The following is a 19,056-nucleotide window of genomic DNA, read 5'->3' as shown; positions in this document are numbered from 1 at the left end:
CAGAGATTCTTATACAAGGTACAAAAGATCCTTAACATTGAGAGAGATATATCTTAAGACATTTGTGAATCCACGAATTTGTGAACTCTATTATAGTATTTAATATTTCATTCAAAAGGCATAAAGTATGCAAGGTGAGGATCACGACAGTCACTGATGGGTGATACTAGGCAAGCAGCAAGTCCACTAACTAGCCGTGTGACTTGCATGTGCACATGGGCCTCTGTTTATATCTGGGCCTCAGGAATATTGCAAATTGCTGTGTTATCTTGGAGTTTGGAATTGTCATAGATGATGTAATGGTAGAAACTTGGAATGACAAAAGCCAAGGAAGTATTGTATATCATGTCAGTCCTTACACTTGTATTCAAATAATTATCAATCATAGATTCCTAATTGGGAATGAGGTTTTTTCAAAGGATTCCCTCTTCTTTTTGCTCTTGTCTTTCCAAGAAACCGTAAAAGCACTGAGACATTTTTGTCATTTTCTAATTTAAAAATTATAATATCAAATTACTATATAAAACAGTTTTTCAAACTTTATACATCACCTCTTTTAATATCCTCAGATTTTGAAACTTTCATGTTTCAATGCCGAGTAACACTTCTTTGTGTAGTTTTTCACTTGTTGCCTAGCATCGTAAATCGTTAATAGAACATTTACCATTTTTTTTAATACACGATGAAAGTGAAACCGTCCCTTCAAATCTAGTTATTGTGGGCTTGTGCACTGGCCTGCTATTGGAGGGGGCATAACCCTTGCGGTTCAGCTGCTGCTCTTAAATTGGCCCACCTTACTTTCCAGTGAGTACTTGTTAGCATTTTGGGGTCTCCTTTCCTCAGGCCCATCAGATGTCAACCACAGGTCTTATGGATGTTGGTGGTTTGTCCTTACCCATTTATATTGTGGGGTTCATGAGAATTCCTTGCTACCTTGTTTTGTTGGAAATGTTGTCGTTAGGATTTGATTTTGCTAACTAGTTAGTTGCTCTGTTTTTATGTGGGGATTCAGAGAAATAAAAACTGGACTGCTCCTACCACCATCTTCTCCAAATCCTTTTAACAATTCCTACTGTACCTATAGTCATGTTTCCTAATGCAGTTTTATATCTTTACTTTCTTTCTCTTGATCATTCTAGTCAGAAGTTTGGTTGTTTTTGTAAAATTTATTTTTCAGAAATACGATGTTTTTTTTTTCACCTTGAGAAACCAACTTTTGGTTCTGTCGTTGTTCTCTCAGGGCGGTGGAGAGGTGATTCAATGACCAGCCTGGTGGGCTGTGCTTGTTAGTTCCAGGCTGTAGCGCTATCTTGTTATCCTGCCTCCAGCTGTTGCTGGTGTTGCTGCTTTGGCAACGATTCTTACAGGACAAAGTCGGGAAGAGTGAAGGGTATAAGTAGAAAGGTCTCTTTTCCATTCGTGTATGCAAATCTCTGTTGTAACCTGTCATCTCCCATCCGCCACTCTGGAACCCAGTTACCTCTGTTTCCTTAGGAGTTTTCAGAGTTTTGTTTTATATTTTTGATGGTTGTTTGTGTTTAGACTCCATCAATTCTCAATTATATAGCATTTCCAGGGTTGTGTACGGGGTGGGGAAGAGGCTTCAGGAGCTAGTGGCCTATTTAACTTGTCATCTTATTAGGAACCAGATGCATTTTCAGGATTATAGTAAATATAGCCAGATATTGCCCATTACCCATACTGAGGGTTTACTAGCCCTCAGCTGGTAAGGGTCCATTCTTTGTGAGCAATTAAGTTTAATAACATTCACTTCCAACTCCCAATCACAAAAGATGTTTTGTTTCGGGCTAAGCTCTGTGGATGTGATTTGGTAACTGCTTCCCTGAGGACAAACCAATCTGAATCCATTTTTAAATGACATCAGAACTGGACAAGGATAACACCCAATTTAACCTTTTCTCATCTGGGCATTTTGAAATAGGCTTTCTGTATTCTCTACTGTAACTATTATAAACATTCTAAATATTAGCACATAGATATAATATCTTTGGCAGAGAGGGAAATACATATATTTTTCAGAATATTAAATGCTTCTATATTATTTTCATTATATGTTGTGTAATTATCTCTTTAAATGAGATGGCTGCTATCTAATTATAAACGTGTTGTGGTGCTTTTAAAAAATTGTTTTAAAAATCCTTAAATTTGGTTTTGGTGAATTACATAGGAAAGAAGTCATAGAAAAGCAGTGAAGCAGTCCGTAAGAGGCAGGCTGCTGCTAGGTTGACTTGCCACACTTCCATAGATATAGTTAATGAGTCCAAATAGATTTAAACTCATGGCATAGCAGGCAGCTTGAGTTTCATATTCAAATTGGTTCCCCATTCCCACTAAGTCTTGTGGGGGCAATTTCTGCTCGTGTCATAGCTGAGGAACCCTGAGCTCATAAAACTCCCGGTTTTAAGAGGACTGCTAGCAAACTAGCCCAAGAGGAAGACATTATCTTTGTACTTCTCAGGAAACAAATCTGCCCTCTGACTGGAAGAGAGACGCTATCTCTAGCTTCCAAGGGCGTCTGCAAACATCCTTGAAAAGATTGCCAAGACAAAAGTGTCATAAGATGCGTACAAACACTATGGAGCATTACCTCTCAACAGGAAGAAAGCTGATTTGCTTTTTCTGGGATCTGTGAGGCCTTCTGAAATGTAACTTGTTTCTTCTACTTACCCCGCCCCCAAACACCTCCACCTGAAGTAGAACTGTCAGCTAGTTCTAAAAATGTAAACAGCTAATAACACTAAACTTCCTAAGATTAATTATATTAAACTTGAAATTAAGAATTAAGATAATTTTTAAAAGTTAAAAGTAGGGGCTGGCCTGGTGGCACATCGGTTAAGTGCGCGCGCTCCACTTCAGCGGCCCGGGGATTGCAGGTTTGGATCCTGGTCGTGCACCCACTCACCGCTTGTCAAGCCATGCTGTGGGGGCATCCCATATAAAGTGGAGGAAGATGGGCAGGATGTTAGCCCAGGGCCAGTCTTCTTCAGAAAAAAAGAGGAGGATTGGCATCGGATGTTAGCTCAGGCTAGTCTTCCTCACACACACAAAAAAAGTTTGTTAAAGGAACAAATAAAGAAATGAATGCTACTTCAGTTTAAAAAAAAAAGTTAAAAGTAAAAATATAAATAAATGAAACTTGTGTGTACAGTCTTGGACAAATAGATGAACTTAATTGTGATCATGCTTCATATAAGAATCAGCAAATAATATATCCAATTTCATGAAGTTTAAAAATATAAGATGAAATTTTTACATTATTGAACTGAACATCTTTAAAAATGATTTTTAGGAAATTTTTTGTTGTCTAAATAAATTAATCAATAATAATGAGCCTTTTCTGATTTTGTGTAGTACATTAGTGTTAGGCAATCAGAAGAAATTCTTGAGGAACTTTCAGATCTAAGGTTTTTTAGAATAATCTCTCTATTAGTTGCTGATTTATTTTAACCACACAGTATTCTATACTATGAAGATCCATTAATTTATAAAGGAAACAGTTGCATGTGGTAACGCAATATGTCTAAAGATTTTTGGTTGTAGTAGATAAAATCTTTCTTTTACTAAAGACTTGATGAAGGTTACCAGTAGTTCTCCAGCTCTAACAGAATAATTTCTTTTCAGAATCTCTGGGGCTGCGTAGTAAAGTTCTGAGGAAAATTGAAGAGCTCAGGACAAAGGTGAAAACCCTTTCTTCTGGAATTCCTGATGAATTTATATGTCCAATAACTAGGGAGCTTATGAAAGATCCTGTCATTGCATCAGGTATGTGTGATGCTATTCTAAGTTTCAGGGCATATTATGTGCTAAATGAATAAATAATGTCTACAGTTCATAGAAGTTTATTTAAATGTGGAAAATTTTCAAAATTCAAAATTTTCAAAATGTTTTATTTCTCATAAGTAGTTTTGGTTTTCTTTTTTCTTTTTAAAAACTTAGATCCCAAGTGAGCTATTGAACACTATGTATTAACACATAAAACTGGATGGAGTAGGTTTAGATAAGATTAGAGAAAAAGGAATACGTTTTACAAGCTTTACTTAAACTTGCAAAATGTGTATTTAGTTACTAGAATGTAAAGTTAAAACATTGTTTTTAAGATAGACTGTTGAGATCTCTTGTGTTTATTTTGTCTCTCATGAATTTAAACAAGCTTATAGAAATAAGAACTTAAAGATTATAAAGTTTCATCATTCTACATTAATTTCTAATCTTTGTCAAACACGTACATACGTACTTTACATAGTTGTAATCAGTGAATCCATATTATGTTGTTTTTTATTTTTGTATATAACTTTATTATATACATTTCTAAATATTGACTTAGTCTACATAATTTTCAGTTTTAATAACTTTATTCCATTGTGGCTCTGTGCTACATTTTGTTTGACTCTTCTACAATTTGGTGTATGTATGTGTTTGCAAATCTTTATGTTGTAAATAGCGTTGCACTGATATCTTGGTACCCATTTCTTTTTGTTGTTAGCATTACTTAGGATTATTCTCATGGCATGTGTGCCCCAAAGCAGAATTAACCAGTCAGAGAATATTTTATGAACATGAAAAAGAAAAATTTTGATAGTTTTTGTTAGATTTGTTATTATTTTCTAGAAAAAAAAAGTTTAGAGTGCTACCAGCAATATATTTGTATACCTGTTTTCCCACAGTTTTGTGATCATTGAATTTTATAACTATTTTTGCAAGTTTAGTAGTTGTTTGAAACTGTATTCCTTACATTCTAGGGAGGCAATAAATTTTTCTACATAGCAGTTGACCATTTAAACATGCTTGGGTATAAAATATTCATCTTATTTGATAATTAACTTATCTAAGGGACTTACTGACCATGCATATTGTGGCCACGTGATTAGTGGAACTAATCATGTAGTCTAATTTTGTTAATATCATTTTAATATATTTGTCTCTACTTGCTCTGAACTTTTGTAGGCAGGAACATTTTTCATTTATACAACTGTAAACATTTTCTTCTAGTTTTTAAAACATGCTTAGCTCTCTTACATTTGGAATTTTATATTTGCTCTGAGATATGATTGAATCAAGAACATATGTTTGTATTTTTTGCAAATATCCTCTATAATTGTAAAATATATCTTCATTGTCTGAAAAATTTTCAAACAAAACAGAGCTGTATAAAGTGAGTCATCTCATCTATCTGGTCCCAAAGGCAAGAATTATAATTCTAGATGTTTTTCTCTGTATATTCTTAAATATCACACTTTTAATACCAACAGAATCAAGATATTTTTACAAAACTGGGCTTACACATTTTATACTGTTCTGTATCATGTCTTTTTTTTTTTTTTTGGTGAAATGTCCATGGATGTTTGCCTGTTTTAAGTATGTAGTCATCAGTAAATGCTGCTGTAATTTTTCTTGATTTAATTCCCAGGGAAAGAAGGCAACATCATGTTATCTACTTTATTCTTTTAAAGGCTGCCCAATATTCAAGTGTATCTGTGTCCTGTAATTCATTTTATTCCCTGTTGATTTTTTGCCATTATAAACTACAACAGTGAGCATTATTGTATAAATTTATCCTTGCAGTCTTAACGTGAATATTTCTGTACGATAAATTAGTTAAATTTTTTAAATTTTATTATTTTTGTTGAAGCAATTGTAGATTCACATGCAGTTATAAGAAATAGCAGAGAGAGATCTTGTACACTTGTCCCAGTTTCCCCACTGGCAGTATTTTGCAAAATGATACTATAATATCACAACCAAGAGATTGACATTGATGCAATCCACAAATCTTATTTAGATTTCCCTAGTTTTACATGTGTGTTAAGTTCTGTATAATTTTGTCCCTTTTGGAGGTTTGAGTATCACCCACTAGTCAAGACAGAACAGTTCCAAACCCATAAGGACCCCTTCTGTTGCCTTTTTATAACTATGTCCATCACCTGCCTGCTCTCTTCCCACCTCCAGCCCTAATCTGGCCTCCATTTCTAAAATTTTGTCATTTCAAAAGTGTTATATGAATGGAATCATGCAGTAAATAACCTTTTGCGATTAGCTTTTTTGCTTAGCATAATCCCGAGAGAGTCACTGTCTATTTATTTTTAGTCTTCCTGTGTTGCTTTGTTTTAGAGGTGTTCCCTGTGGAAAACCTACTTGAATTAATTTTTTTAAAAAACTCAGTCGTCCTCATCTTGAATAGAATTGAACTGATTTCTTTATATTGTGATTGATACATTTGGGCTAATTCCTGCCAGCATATGTTTCCAACTTACTTTGCTTTCTTCTAGTTCCCTTTACCCGCTTCTTTCCTGAGTTGATCACATGTCCTTTTTGGCTTCTTTACCCTGGTGTTTCTATCTGTTGAATTCACTGCCTCAGAAAAATTTCTAAGACCTGTTTCTCCCTATATTTCAGGATTCTTACAGAGTATTTTTCTTTATCCATCCTTTTAAGCAGCATGTGCTTGGTGAAAAATACGCAGTACAGAAATAATTATTTTGAAAATGTGGAGATTCTGGTGTATCCTTTCAGATATTTTTCTGTCCATTTATAATTTTGTTCTATAGCATATGGGATATAATACATACTTTAAAAAAGATTTTATTTACTTAATGTATCAGGTAGAATTCCCTGTCAGTATATTCAGAACTACTTCATTCTCAACTACAGGATAGTCTTTCATGGTATGAATATGCCATAAATTAACTCTTACTCTATTGATAGATATCTTTCTCCAAGTAATTCTGTAGAAAGAAATCTTCAGTCATGTACTATATACAGGTACATTTGTTTAAATATTACTGTTGGATAAATATTTAATACTGATAGGCACTGCCATATTTTAAATTTAGTTTTAATTATGGTTACCTTTCATTATTCTTTTTAACAACTGACTTGTTCAATTTTTGCTCTTTTAGACCTCCAGATAAATTTTAGAGTCGTTTTGTTATGCTACAAAAGAAAATCTCATTGACATTTTGATTGGAATTACAGAAAATCTAAAAACTAAATGTTAATTTGGGGGTGGAGTAAGCAGTAGAATGACAACTTTGCACTAGTGAGGTGTTCCATCTATTCTTTTGTTCCTTTGAGGTTTATTCTGAACATTTAAATATGTTAATTCATTTATATAGCTTTTTGGAAAAATCAATGTTCGTACTTATAATTCATCATTTCAAAATTGTAAAAACCTAATAAACCCTATCTGACCACTTTGCTTTTTTATGAAAGCATACACAGTGTTCTACATCAGTTATATAGGGAGAACACACACTCTGGCTTCTGTTATTGCGGTACAATTCAGCTTAATTCTGATTTTTTGTTTCAGAGTTTTCCTTTGATATGTATTTTTATTTCTCTTATTCAGGGAGCACAGTGCTTCTCGAATGGAATTCTGTGCTGTTGATCAATTCTGGAAAACATTCAGCCATTCTCATTCTATACACCTTGTCTCTTTAGCCTGTCTAGGTAATTTTCTTAGACCTACCTACCAGTCATCTATTTTGCATTGTCTTTACACTATTTAACCTTTCCATTGAGATTTTTTTCAAAATTTCAATGACTTTGTCATTTTTGGAAATCTGACTTAGCCTGTAGATTAAGGGCACAGACTCCGGAAGCCAGACTACTTGAGTTTAAATCCAGCTCTGTCCCTGCCGACTTATGTGACCTTGGAAAGTTATTCAGGCCATGCATCAATTTCCTCATAAGGTGGTTGTGCAGATTAAGTGAGTTAATATAGGTAACAGTGCCCTGGAACAGTGTAATGTTACACAATTAGCTATATGAGTATTAAATATTTATTTTTCATAATATATTATTTCTTAGATTCATTCTTATTTTAGAAAGACAGTACAGGTTGTATTCATTTTCTGAGGTTTGTGGGATCCTAACCCTTGCTCTTTGTTGTCTACATGTGTTCCTTTGTCTGCTCATCTTCAGTCAAGTATTACCTGTGGAATTCCAGTGTGGGAAGAGGGTGTAGCTCCAGAGAGGTGTTGGGCTTGCTTTGTTCATTCCCAGAACAACAGGTGGGCAGCAGTGGGCTGAGCAAGCTTTTTTCTTGGACAACAGATATAAATTCAGAGGCTAGGCCAGTGAGCTAATATTTCTTACTTGAAGTTTTCACTAGGGTGAAGCCATTTCAACCTAGAAGTCAGCTCTCCATGTAGAAAGATGCTTCTTTTAGTTACCATTTCTAAGTATAATGTAGCAGGAAATTTTGGGGTTTACTTACTCTGCTCTATTACCAGAAATGGAAGTCTGAGTAATGAATAAATCTTGTAATAGGTATCATTACATGATATTTTACCAGAACCTATTCATCTGAGTATATTAAACTGAAATAAAATTTTGTGACTGGAGCTTATTAAGTATTTTTTACTTCTTAGAACTATCTAGTACAGCTCTGGATTTGTCAACTCAGCATCTTGGTTTATAGCAAGAGTCAGATGGTGCTCTTTGGATGAAAGTAATTAAATTTTTTTCTTTATTGAAAGTTTTAAAATCCTTAGACCAATTAAAGTACTGAAAACAAGCAAATTTAGTTAGTATTGAATGTAATGTGCAATATGTATCATCTTTTAAAAATTGTCAGTGTTTTCCCCTGGTGATACGTTTGATTTCAAATAAGTTAACTCTAGTTGCAGTCAACTTCATACGTGAATTTTTACAAGAAACTAGGAGTATCATTAACACAAATTGTCAGCTGCAGTTGTTTTTAGTTACAATAATGTTTAAGTGCATTTTTATTGTACATGAAAGGCTCTGTGTGTATGTGGGGGTGGGGAAGTGCTTGTTGCTTTGCAGCACTGATAATCCCCTTACTCCTTTGGGATGAACTTTGGTAGACCAGTTTAAAAACTGTCATATAATTATCAATGCTGTAGATCCACTCAGAATTCCTGCTTTCTCTGTTTATCAGATGTTTCAGGGAATATATTTTCACCAGTAGAAAACTGTTGATTATTTCAAAGAATCACTATTTTATAATACCATGGAAAACTGATATCAAACTTTAGGGTAATGTATGGCCAATGTAACTGACTTTCCCACAGTAGGAAACCTATACTTTATCTTAGAGTGAAGGGTTTGACATCTTCATTGCTACTACCCAAGAAACTGACAACCCACAGCAGGCGAGGAAAAATTGTTCATTTAGGGGAATTCAATTAAAGGTGACAAAATACTGTATAATGATGATATGCTCTAACAGTGTAGATATAATACAACTATTAAAAATGGAGAGTAGAGAATATGAAAAGTTGAATGAGCTCACTGATTGTTAATTGAGTAAAAGCCTATCTGAAATTTAGATACTGGGGGAGAGAAAAAGACTATTAAGTGATTTGAATATTACTTATAGTAAGGAACCAAGAGACACTAATAATATTCTTGGGCTCTTTTGAAAAGATATTAGTGTAAAGGTAACCAGTAGATCACAAATACAAACCTCCCTAAGCATCAAAATTGATGAAACCAGTTCCCATAGTGAAAGAATTTATCTATGTGATTTATAAAATATAAAAAATGATAAAACTATTACTAAACTTACTGGTAATATTAATAAACAGTTTGGCTTAACTCATCCCTAAAGAGACAAAAGATTTGAGATTAGTTAACAAAGTGCAATCCAACCTAAAACAAGGATTCAGAAGGGTTAGGAATAAAAGGATAGGCAAAGATGAGACAACTGAAAATGAAGAAGGGTTACATGCTTGTCTACAAAAGTAGAATTCAGACCAAAAAAATTTTATAATACTGAAGACCACGATGCTCAGTGAAGATAACCATTACTAGCTATGCAGTCCCAAACACAGCAACACCTTTCATAAAGCAGAAACTACAGACAGTATAAGGAGAAAAACAGCACAGGAACAGACCTGATCACGTCTCAGTCCAAAACAGATCAAAGTAATGTATCAAACTCTCAACGTTCAAAATAGAAAGTACATCTTCTTTTTGAACACATATGGGACATTCATATTTAAGCACCAGACCACCACCACCACCAGAAATAACACAAGTAGCATAATGTCACCACAATGGAATGTAACAAAGAAATTAATAACAAAAGTGAGCCCCTTTCACCTGGAAGGTTAAAAACATGCTATTGTCAGATTTATCTAGTCTGGTGGCAAATGAATTAGCTGTCATTGAACTCAAAAATATTTCACATGGTAATATTAACATGCACATGCACATGATTTATCAGTAATAGACCAGTGTGATGGTATTATATAAGACTGAGGTTCATTATCTGTACTTAGCTTTTTATAAGTAAAAATTGAGTATATTTTCCTACTCAAACTGTTCTTACAACTCAACAGTAAGACAAATAACCCAATTAAAAAATAGGCAAAAGATTTGAATAGACTTTTCTCCATAGAAAATATACAAATGGCCGATAAGCACTAGAAAAGATACTCAATATCATTAGGGAAATGAAAATCAAAACCACAATGAGATGTCACTTCATACTTCATCATAAGAGACAAGAATCAAAAAGATGGAAAACAGCATGTGTTGGGAATGTAAAATGGTGCAGCTGTTGTTGAAAACAAGTTTGGCAGTTTATCAAAAAGTTAAACATAGTTACCATATGACCCAGCAGTTGTACTCCTAGATATATATCTAAGAGAATTGAAAACATATGTTCATACAAAAAGTTGTACATGAATGTCATAGCAGCCTTATTGATAATAGCCAAAGAGTGGAGGTAACCCCAATGTCCCATCACTGGATAAATAAAATGTGGTATATCTAAACAGTGGAATATTAATCAGCCATAAAAAGGAATAAATACTTATACATGCTTCATGGATGAACCTTGGAAACATTATGCTAAGTGAAAGAAACTAGACACCAAAGGCCACGTATTCTATGCTTCTATTTGTAGGAAATGTCCAGAGTAGGCAAATCCATAGAGACAGAAACTAGAGTACTGGTTGCCAGGGGAGGGGAGAGTGTCTACTAATGGGTACAGGGTTTCTTTAACGGAGTGATGAAAATGTTCTGAAATTAGATAGTGATGGTTGCATGACTCTGTGAATTATATTAAGAACCACTGAATTATATACTTAAAAGTGTGGATTTTATGGTATGTGAATTACATCTCAAACAGAAGCAAAAGGCATTAACAGTATCTGCAGAAAGCATCTACCATCTCTAGGACTCAGGGAACACAGGGAAGAAACTTGACGTTATCAGAACCTCACATGGGTCTCTCAGAACCGGAATATCGGCCTCTAAGAAGGGAGAGCTACCTAGCTGGTGCTAGTTTCTCTAGAGGGGGAAGGATAAGACAAATTTGGACAGTACCTACAATGAAGCAAACAAAAATGTCTGGAGAGTGTAACCAACTACCCCTGCCAGATGAAGGGCCATGGCCAGGCACAACACTGACAGGAATTCACCCTGTTTTTGTCTCCCTCTAGAGGAATCCTGTGCAGGATCTAACGGGGGGGCTAGCTGGCAAAGCAGAAATGCAGTATCCTGGCCCCAGCATGCCACACCTTCAGCATCATGTGTAGGTCTGGAGCTGAGAGACAATAGCTTAACAGGGCTAATCAGCATTTAGCAAGTTAAATCAAAGAGGAATCAAGAGCCTTCATATGTCGGTGTAAACAGAAAGCAGTTAAAAGGTATAATGGAAGATTTAATTTACAATAACAAAAAACCCCAGACATAAAAAATATGCAAAATTTTGCAAATTGACAGGAAGAAAACTATAAAACATCCTTGTGAAGTATACTTGGAACAAATGGAAAGCATAGCATGCTGATAGGAAGACTCAGCAAGATGTCACTAGTAGGTTTTTTCCTGGAGATACAGAAGGTGATTATTAGGTTCCATTGGAAAGAACACACAACAAATAACCTATTAAATAAAAAAAAAGACTGTCAATAGCCCTACCAGATATTAGAACATGTTATAAAGCTTCTATCAATAACACAGTGTGGGGACGGCACATGAATAGACAGACCAATGGAAAATAATTTTTAAAAATCCAGAAATTGATCCAAGTACATCTGGAAATTTAGTGAATAAAAATGGCATTTTAAATCAGTGGGAAAAATAAGTATTTTAAACAAGTGGTATTCTGACAACTAAATAGCCATAGGGAAAAGGATAAAACTGGCTTCATCTCTTATACTGTACATCTAAAAACTAATTCCAAATGGATCAGAGATATCAACATGAAAAAATGAAACCTTACAAGTCCCAGAAGAAAATGTAGGTAATTTCTTTGATAAGCTAGAAATAGGAACACTTCTCAACATGGACTCAAAGTCCAAAAGAAGTGAAAAATTGATGCAGTGCTAATATTCCACAGATATTAAGAAATCAAATATTTAGAGAATTCATATCAATCCTCAAACTCATATTACAAGGCCAGCGTTACCCTGATAACAAAACCAGACAAGGACACTACAAGAAAAGAAAATTACAGGCCAATATCCCTGATGAACATAGATGTAAAAATCCTCAAAATATTAGCAAACCAAATTCAGTATGTTAAAAGGATCATACACCATGATCAAGTGGAGTTCATTCCACGGATGCAAGGATGGTTCAACATCAGTAAATCGATGTGATGCACTACATTAACAAAATGAAGGATAAAAATCATATCATCTCAATAGATGTAGAAAAAGCATATGACAAAATTAAACATTTATGATAAAAACTCGCAAAGTGGGTATAGAGAGAACATACCTCAAAATAAGGAAGACCATATATGACAAGCCCACTACTAATATCATACTCAGTGACAAAAAGCTGAAACTTTATCCTTTAAGATCAGGAACAAGACAAGGCTGCTCACTCTTGCTGCTTTTATTCAACATAGTATTGAAAGTCCTAGCCAGAGCAGTTAGTCAAGAAAAAGAAAGAAAAGGCATCCAAATTGGAAAGGAAAAAGTAAAACTGTCTTTATTTGCAGATGACATATTATATATAGAAAACCCTAGACTCCACTAAAGAACTGTTAGAAATAATTCAGTTAAGTTGCAGGATACACAATTAATATACAAAAATCAGCTTGTTAACTATCAGAAATGCAGCTATCAGAAAGAGAAGAAACCAATCTCATTTACCATTGCAGCAAAAAGAATAAAATACCTAGGAATAAATTTAGCCAAGGAGGTGAAAGACCTGTTATAAGAGATTGATGAAAGAAATTGAAGACAACACAAATAAATGGAAAGATATTCTGTGCTCATGGATAAGAATTAATATTGTTAAAATGTCCATACCACCCAAAGCCATCTACGGATTCAGTGCAATCCCTATCAAAATTCCAATGGCATTTTCCACAGAAATAGAACAAACAATCCTAAAATGTGTATGAAACCACAGAAGACCCCGAATAGCCAAAGCAATCTTGAGAAAGAACAACAAAGCTGGAGGTTTCAAAATACAGCAATTTCAAAGTATATTACAAAGCTATAGTATTGAAAACAGTATGATATTGGCATAAAAACAGACACCAATGGAAAAGAATCAAGAGCCCAGAAATAAACCCCACATATATATGATCAATTAATTTACAACAGAGGAACCAGGAATATACACTGGGAAAGGAAATTCTCTTCAATAAATGGTGTTGGGAAAACTGGACCACTAACTTGCACCATACACAAAAATCAACTAAAAATGGATTAAAGACTTGTATGTAAGACCTGAAACCGTAAAGCCCCTAGAAGAAAACCTAAGTGGTAAGCTCCTTGACATTGATCTTGGCAATGATTTTTTGGATGTGACACCAAAAGCAAAGGCAACAAAAGCGAAAATAAGTAGGACTACATCAAACTAAAAAGCTTCTGCACAGCAAAGAAAACAAAATGAAAAGGCAACCTATCGAATGACAGAAAACATTTGCAAGTCATGTATCTGATAAGGACATCCAAAATATATGAAGAACTCGTACATCTCAATAGAAAAAAAACAATTCAATTAAAAAATGGGCAGAGGAATGGAATAGACATTTTTCCAAAGAAGACATACAGATGGCCAACAGGTAGGTGAAGATGCTCAGCACTGCTAATCATCAGGGAAATGCAAGTCAAAACCACAATGAGATAGCACCTCATCCCTGTTAGAATGGCTATTATCTAAAAGACGAGATAACAAATATTGACGAGGATGTGGAGAGTAGGGAACCCTTGAGCACTTTTGGTGGGAATGTAAATTGGTGCAACCACTATGGAAAACAGTATGGAGGTTCCTAAAAAAATTAAAACTAGAACTACTGTATGATCCAGTGATTAATTCCACTTCTGGAATTAATTCAAGGGAATTAATTCTGGTATTTATTTGAAGGAAGCAAAATTACTAACTTGAAAAGATACCTGTGCTCCTGTGTTCATTGCTGCATTATTCACAATAGCCAAGACACGTAAACAACTTAAGTGTCCATCCAGAGATGAATGGATAAAGAAAATGTATGTATATACAATGGAATATTATTCAGCCATAAAAAAGAAGGAAATTCTGTCATTTATGACATCATGGATGGACCTTAAGGGCATTTTGCTAAGTAAAATGCAGAAAGAGACAAATAATATGATCTCACTTATATGTGGAATCTAAAACAAAACACCAAACTCATACAGATTGGTGGTTGCCAGAGGCAGGGGGTGGGAGTGGGCGAAATGGGTGAAGGTGGTCAAAAAGTAGAAACTTCTAGTTATAAAATTAGTAAGTCCTGGGGATGTAATGTACAGCATGGTGACTATAGTTAATAATACTGTATGGTACATTAGAAAGTTGCTAAGAGAGTAATCTTAAGTTTCTCACCACAAGAAAAAAGGAAAAATTTGTAGCTGGTGATGGGTGTTTACTAGAGCTATTGTGGTGATCATTTTGCAATATATACATAAATCGTTATGGTGTGTACCTGAAACTAATAACTGTCAGTTATATATTAATTTAAAAAAATCTTCCTAAATTAAGTGCAACCTAAAAGAAAAATGGGCCAAAAATATTAACAATCAGTTCATAGGAAAAAGAAAAGCAAATAGAACATTTTTTCATTTTTAAGAGCTATCTCCCTCATAATAAAATAAATTAAAACTACCTGATATTCTATACCGTTGTTCATGAGAGACCAGTAAAAATCCAGTTTGACAACATATTCTCTTGGTAAGGCTCTGGGGAAAAAGGCACTCATCAACATTTCTAGTAGGAGTAAAAAAATGGTAGAAATCCTATGGAACTATTGGCATATGTAGCACAATTATATACATTTACTCTTTGATGCAGCAATCCTACTTCTGGAATCTCCCCCAAAATGATAAGACTGTTCATTGCAGCACTATTTGTAAAAGGCAAAGATCGGAAACAACCCAGATCCATCCATACAGTGGAGTACTGTGGGGGGATATGAAAAAGCAAGGTATAGTTAAGTAAAAAAACAAATCAGGTACAAAATAGTGTATACAGCACGCTAGCTTTTATGTAAGCAAGTATGTGTACTGAGTGTGTACACATACATTTGCTTGTATTAACATAGTTACCTATATGGGAAGGGAGGGAATATGGGTTGGACAGAGATAGAATAGACTCCTCTGAAAGTACCTTGTTTTATAGTTGTTACTTCAAAATCACTTAAATGTTTTACAGAGTTAAAATAAATCATGAAAAACAAACCAAGCTCTAAAAATTGGGAGGATAAAAAGGGAAGCAAATGGACCAAACTGTATGTCAAAGTTGGTAACATAATCAAACAGAAGAATTTTTTTTCAAGTGATTTTCAAACACAGTATTTCAATTAGACAACCCTAGTGGATCTATCTTGGTGAAGAGCCAGAAAGAAATCTTAAATTTCTTTCACAGCCTTACGTTAGTTGTTACTATGTTGACATAGTTAGTTTGAAACAGTTGTATGCATTGTAGATTAAAGCAAATAGGTTAATGTGTAAATGTAATTAGGAACTAAGATTTTCAGTTTAAGAGCTACAAGTATAAACAAGAAAGTAGTGAAGCAAAAACTCCAATCTTGACATGTGCAAAGGCAAAGAATTTTGTAAGAACATGGTAATTAAAAACCTTAGCCAGTGGATCTTTTTTTTTTGCATCATAAATCCATTTACTATCAAGTGCTTAGTGGGGCGAGTTCTAGAACCTCTGTATCTGTTTCCCTGACTTTTCAATGTGTGGAAAAGTTTTGCTGAGTTATTCCTAAGGCTCTTTTCTCTCACCTTCAGCCACGTTAATTTACACACACAGCTAACAGCGCTAATGGAGCACTTTATCTTCACTACCACTCTGCTCTGCCTTTTCCTTTCTGCTACATCTGAATTCTTGACAGGGTGCTTTTTTCAGTGGTAGTGTTCAAAAAGAATCAGTAAAATATTGAGACTGTTCAAGGTGATTCATTCAATCTTAACGTATCCTGAATAGCAGAATTTAGGGTATTGTGGCAGAAGTATTTTGGGAACAGTGGCACAAGACAAGAATATCACTTAAATCACAATACAGGCCTTGGCAATGGAGTTTTTATACCCAACTCATTTTAGTAATCCTAACTTCCCTCTCCTACATTGCAAATAATTTGTGTGTTCTTTTTTAGATGGCTATTCATATGAAAAGGAAGCAATGGAGAATTGGATCAGCAAAAAGAAACGTACAAGTCCCATGACAAATCTGGTTCTTCCTTCAGTGGTACTTATACCGAATAGGACTCTGAAAATGGCCATCAATCGGTGGCTAGAGACACATCAAAAATAAAACTGTTTCAGGGCTTGCCCCATGGCCTAGGGGTTAAGTTCGGTGTGCTCTGCTTCGGCAGCCTAGGTTCGGTTCCCGGGCATGGACCACAACTCGGTGGTGGCCATGCTGTGGTGGTGACCCATACACAAAAGAGGAAGATTGGCACAGGTGTTAGCTCAGGGCGAATCTTTCTCAGCAAAATAAATAAAAATAAAATTGTTTATATTATATTTTTCAGTGATCTCATTTGAATGATTTAAAGGTAAATACTAATCAGACATTAAAAGCAAAACAGAAGGAGAAAAGTAAACTTCTTAAATTTAGTTACCTGTAACAATTTACTATTTTCATTCTTTAAAACATGGACTAAACAACACATCCAACTTCTTTTCTATTTTTATTATAAAAGCCTTTTTGTACTAGTGAAAAAAAATCTTAACCTGTAGAGAAATAAAGTTTTACTTTGACTTTAAATTGCAATGCTCAAATTTATTCTTGTTAGCTATAGGTCATATCCCATTACAACCAAAGAGAAGAAGAATCTAGAATATAACAGATATTTAAATCCTAGGCATTAGCCATTCATTTGATAACTCTTTGGAATCCTTCTAAAGAGAATTTGTAGCAAAATAATTGTAGATTTATGACTAAATTGATAAAATCACTTTGACATGTTTAATGAGCAATTTTGTTGGATTCTAAATTTGCAAGGTGTAATGATTTTTTCCCATTGTCCAAACCTGGGTACAAGTTAGATGATGTAATAAATTATCACAAATACATCAAACTGACTTTGCTGGGAGAGATCAAGTGGCAAGCTAGCCCCCTTTTAGAATTAAGAATTCTTTAAGTTCTCACATAGTATTCTAAGCCAGGGTGTCTACATTTTTAAACACCGTGATAAGCATTCTCTCAGAAGAAACCTTCGAGCTCAGGAAGTTGAGGTTGTATTGACTTTACATACCTGTCAAATTGTTTACCAGAACAGAAGCTATTAGTGGGAAAGCATGTTAGAACTAAACTATAAGGGTAGAAAGAGACTGAGACTATGTGTTCACCCCCAAAACCCTCATTGTAGTTGTTCAAAATTTGAAAACTCAAGAGAAAAGCAATATAAGTATGTATTTAGTTTTTTCCTATATTTTATAAACTTACAGCCAATATGCTTTATGTTTCCAGAAAGGTGGAAAGTCTAGCCACCACAGAAATCTCCAAATACCTTTTATTTATTAAAATTGCTGTGTTGTAAAATTTCTGTCATCCTAATGTAATATTGAATTCTATTTCCTTTACATCATAGCTAGGATTCACAATCTATGATTCTAGAAGAGTATTTTTTTTTTTCATATTCCATATACTCACATTCTTATGAGGACCAAAAAAAAGGTTGGGAACATGTTCTAGAAGGTGTGTTTCTATTCTAAAACAAAAGATTTTTTTTTTAACTGACAGAGCCCACCATTGGACCAAATATCTTTTGTTTTGATAAAGTAATAGCCTTATTCCAAAGAAAGATCGGTTGTTTTTTAAATGTGTTAAAGAAGGTGGTGATTTTTCTGTTTCACCATATAGCTTCTTGTTAAACAAAATGGCTGAAAACTAAGATGCCAATAATTTACCCAAGTGGAGTGCTTCTGTTTTTGTATACAAACAAACCAAAGCCAAAACAACTAACTCCTCCTCCCCACAAACAAAAAAACAGGGGCCTGCCCAGTGGCGAAGCAGTGACGTTCACACGTTCCATTTCAGCAGCCCGGGGTTCGCTGGTTTGGTTCCTGGGTTCGCTGGTTTGGTTCCTGGGCGTGGACGTACTCACTGCTCATCAAGCCATGCTGAGGTGGTGTCCCACATAGAAGAGACGAGCTACAACTCTACAACTAAACTATGATATACAACTACATACTGGGGCTTTGGGGAGGGGGAAAAAAGAGGAAGATTGGCAACAGATGTTAACACAGGGCCAATCTTCCTCCGGGATTTAAAACAACCAGTAAATCAAATCCAAAACCATCCACAGGAAGGGACCCCCACACAATCCCTCTGCTGCACACTCTCCAGGCCCCACCGTTCATTCAGGACTGTGCAGGGGCAGCACTCACCTGCCCACTGCCCAGTCCTCGGGACTGACCAGTGGCTTCCCAAAGAGACGTCACTCCTTTCTGGGGTAATTGGACCAAATGCCTTATCTATCTATCTTTCTTTACTAAGACTATAGCAAAATCATTATGTAATGTATAATAAATACTACTAAAAGTCACACTGGCAGCTTTACTGGAAAAGTCATCCTATAAGAATTATCTCAGGGGCTGGCCCCATGGCTTAGTGGTTAAGTGCGTGTGCTCT

General features: G+C 34.9%; 1 protein-coding gene across 9 annotated transcripts in view; it reads left to right on the top strand.

Annotated features, from left to right (window-relative positions):
• WDSUB1 (WD repeat, sterile alpha motif and U-box domain containing 1) overlaps positions 1-17,197 on the top strand; it is a 48,316-nt gene extending 31,119 nt beyond the window's left edge. For 7 of the 9 annotated variants that reach the window (XM_058549040.1, XM_058549045.1, XM_058549041.1 and 4 more), the window contains 2 exons: positions 3,643-3,783; positions 16,574-17,197. In XM_058549040.1, the coding sequence (XP_058405023.1) occupies positions 3,643-3,783; positions 16,574-16,731 (299 nt within the window). In that variant the 3' untranslated portion in view covers positions 16,732-17,197. The remainder of the gene's footprint in view (positions 1-3,642; positions 3,784-16,573) is intronic. The other 2 variants (XM_058549044.1, XM_058549043.1) reach the window with 1 other exon arrangement.
• The last annotated feature ends 1,859 nt before the right edge of the window (positions 17,198-19,056 follow it).

The sequence above is a fragment of the Diceros bicornis genome, chromosome 10 (genome assembly GCF_020826845.1).
Source record: "Diceros bicornis minor isolate mBicDic1 chromosome 10, mDicBic1.mat.cur, whole genome shotgun sequence".
In the NCBI taxonomy this organism is placed as follows: Eukaryota; Metazoa; Chordata; class Mammalia; order Perissodactyla; family Rhinocerotidae; genus Diceros; species Diceros bicornis.
The sequence above is the reverse complement of the archived record's forward strand: the minus strand, read 5'-3'. Positions and strand labels throughout refer to the sequence as shown.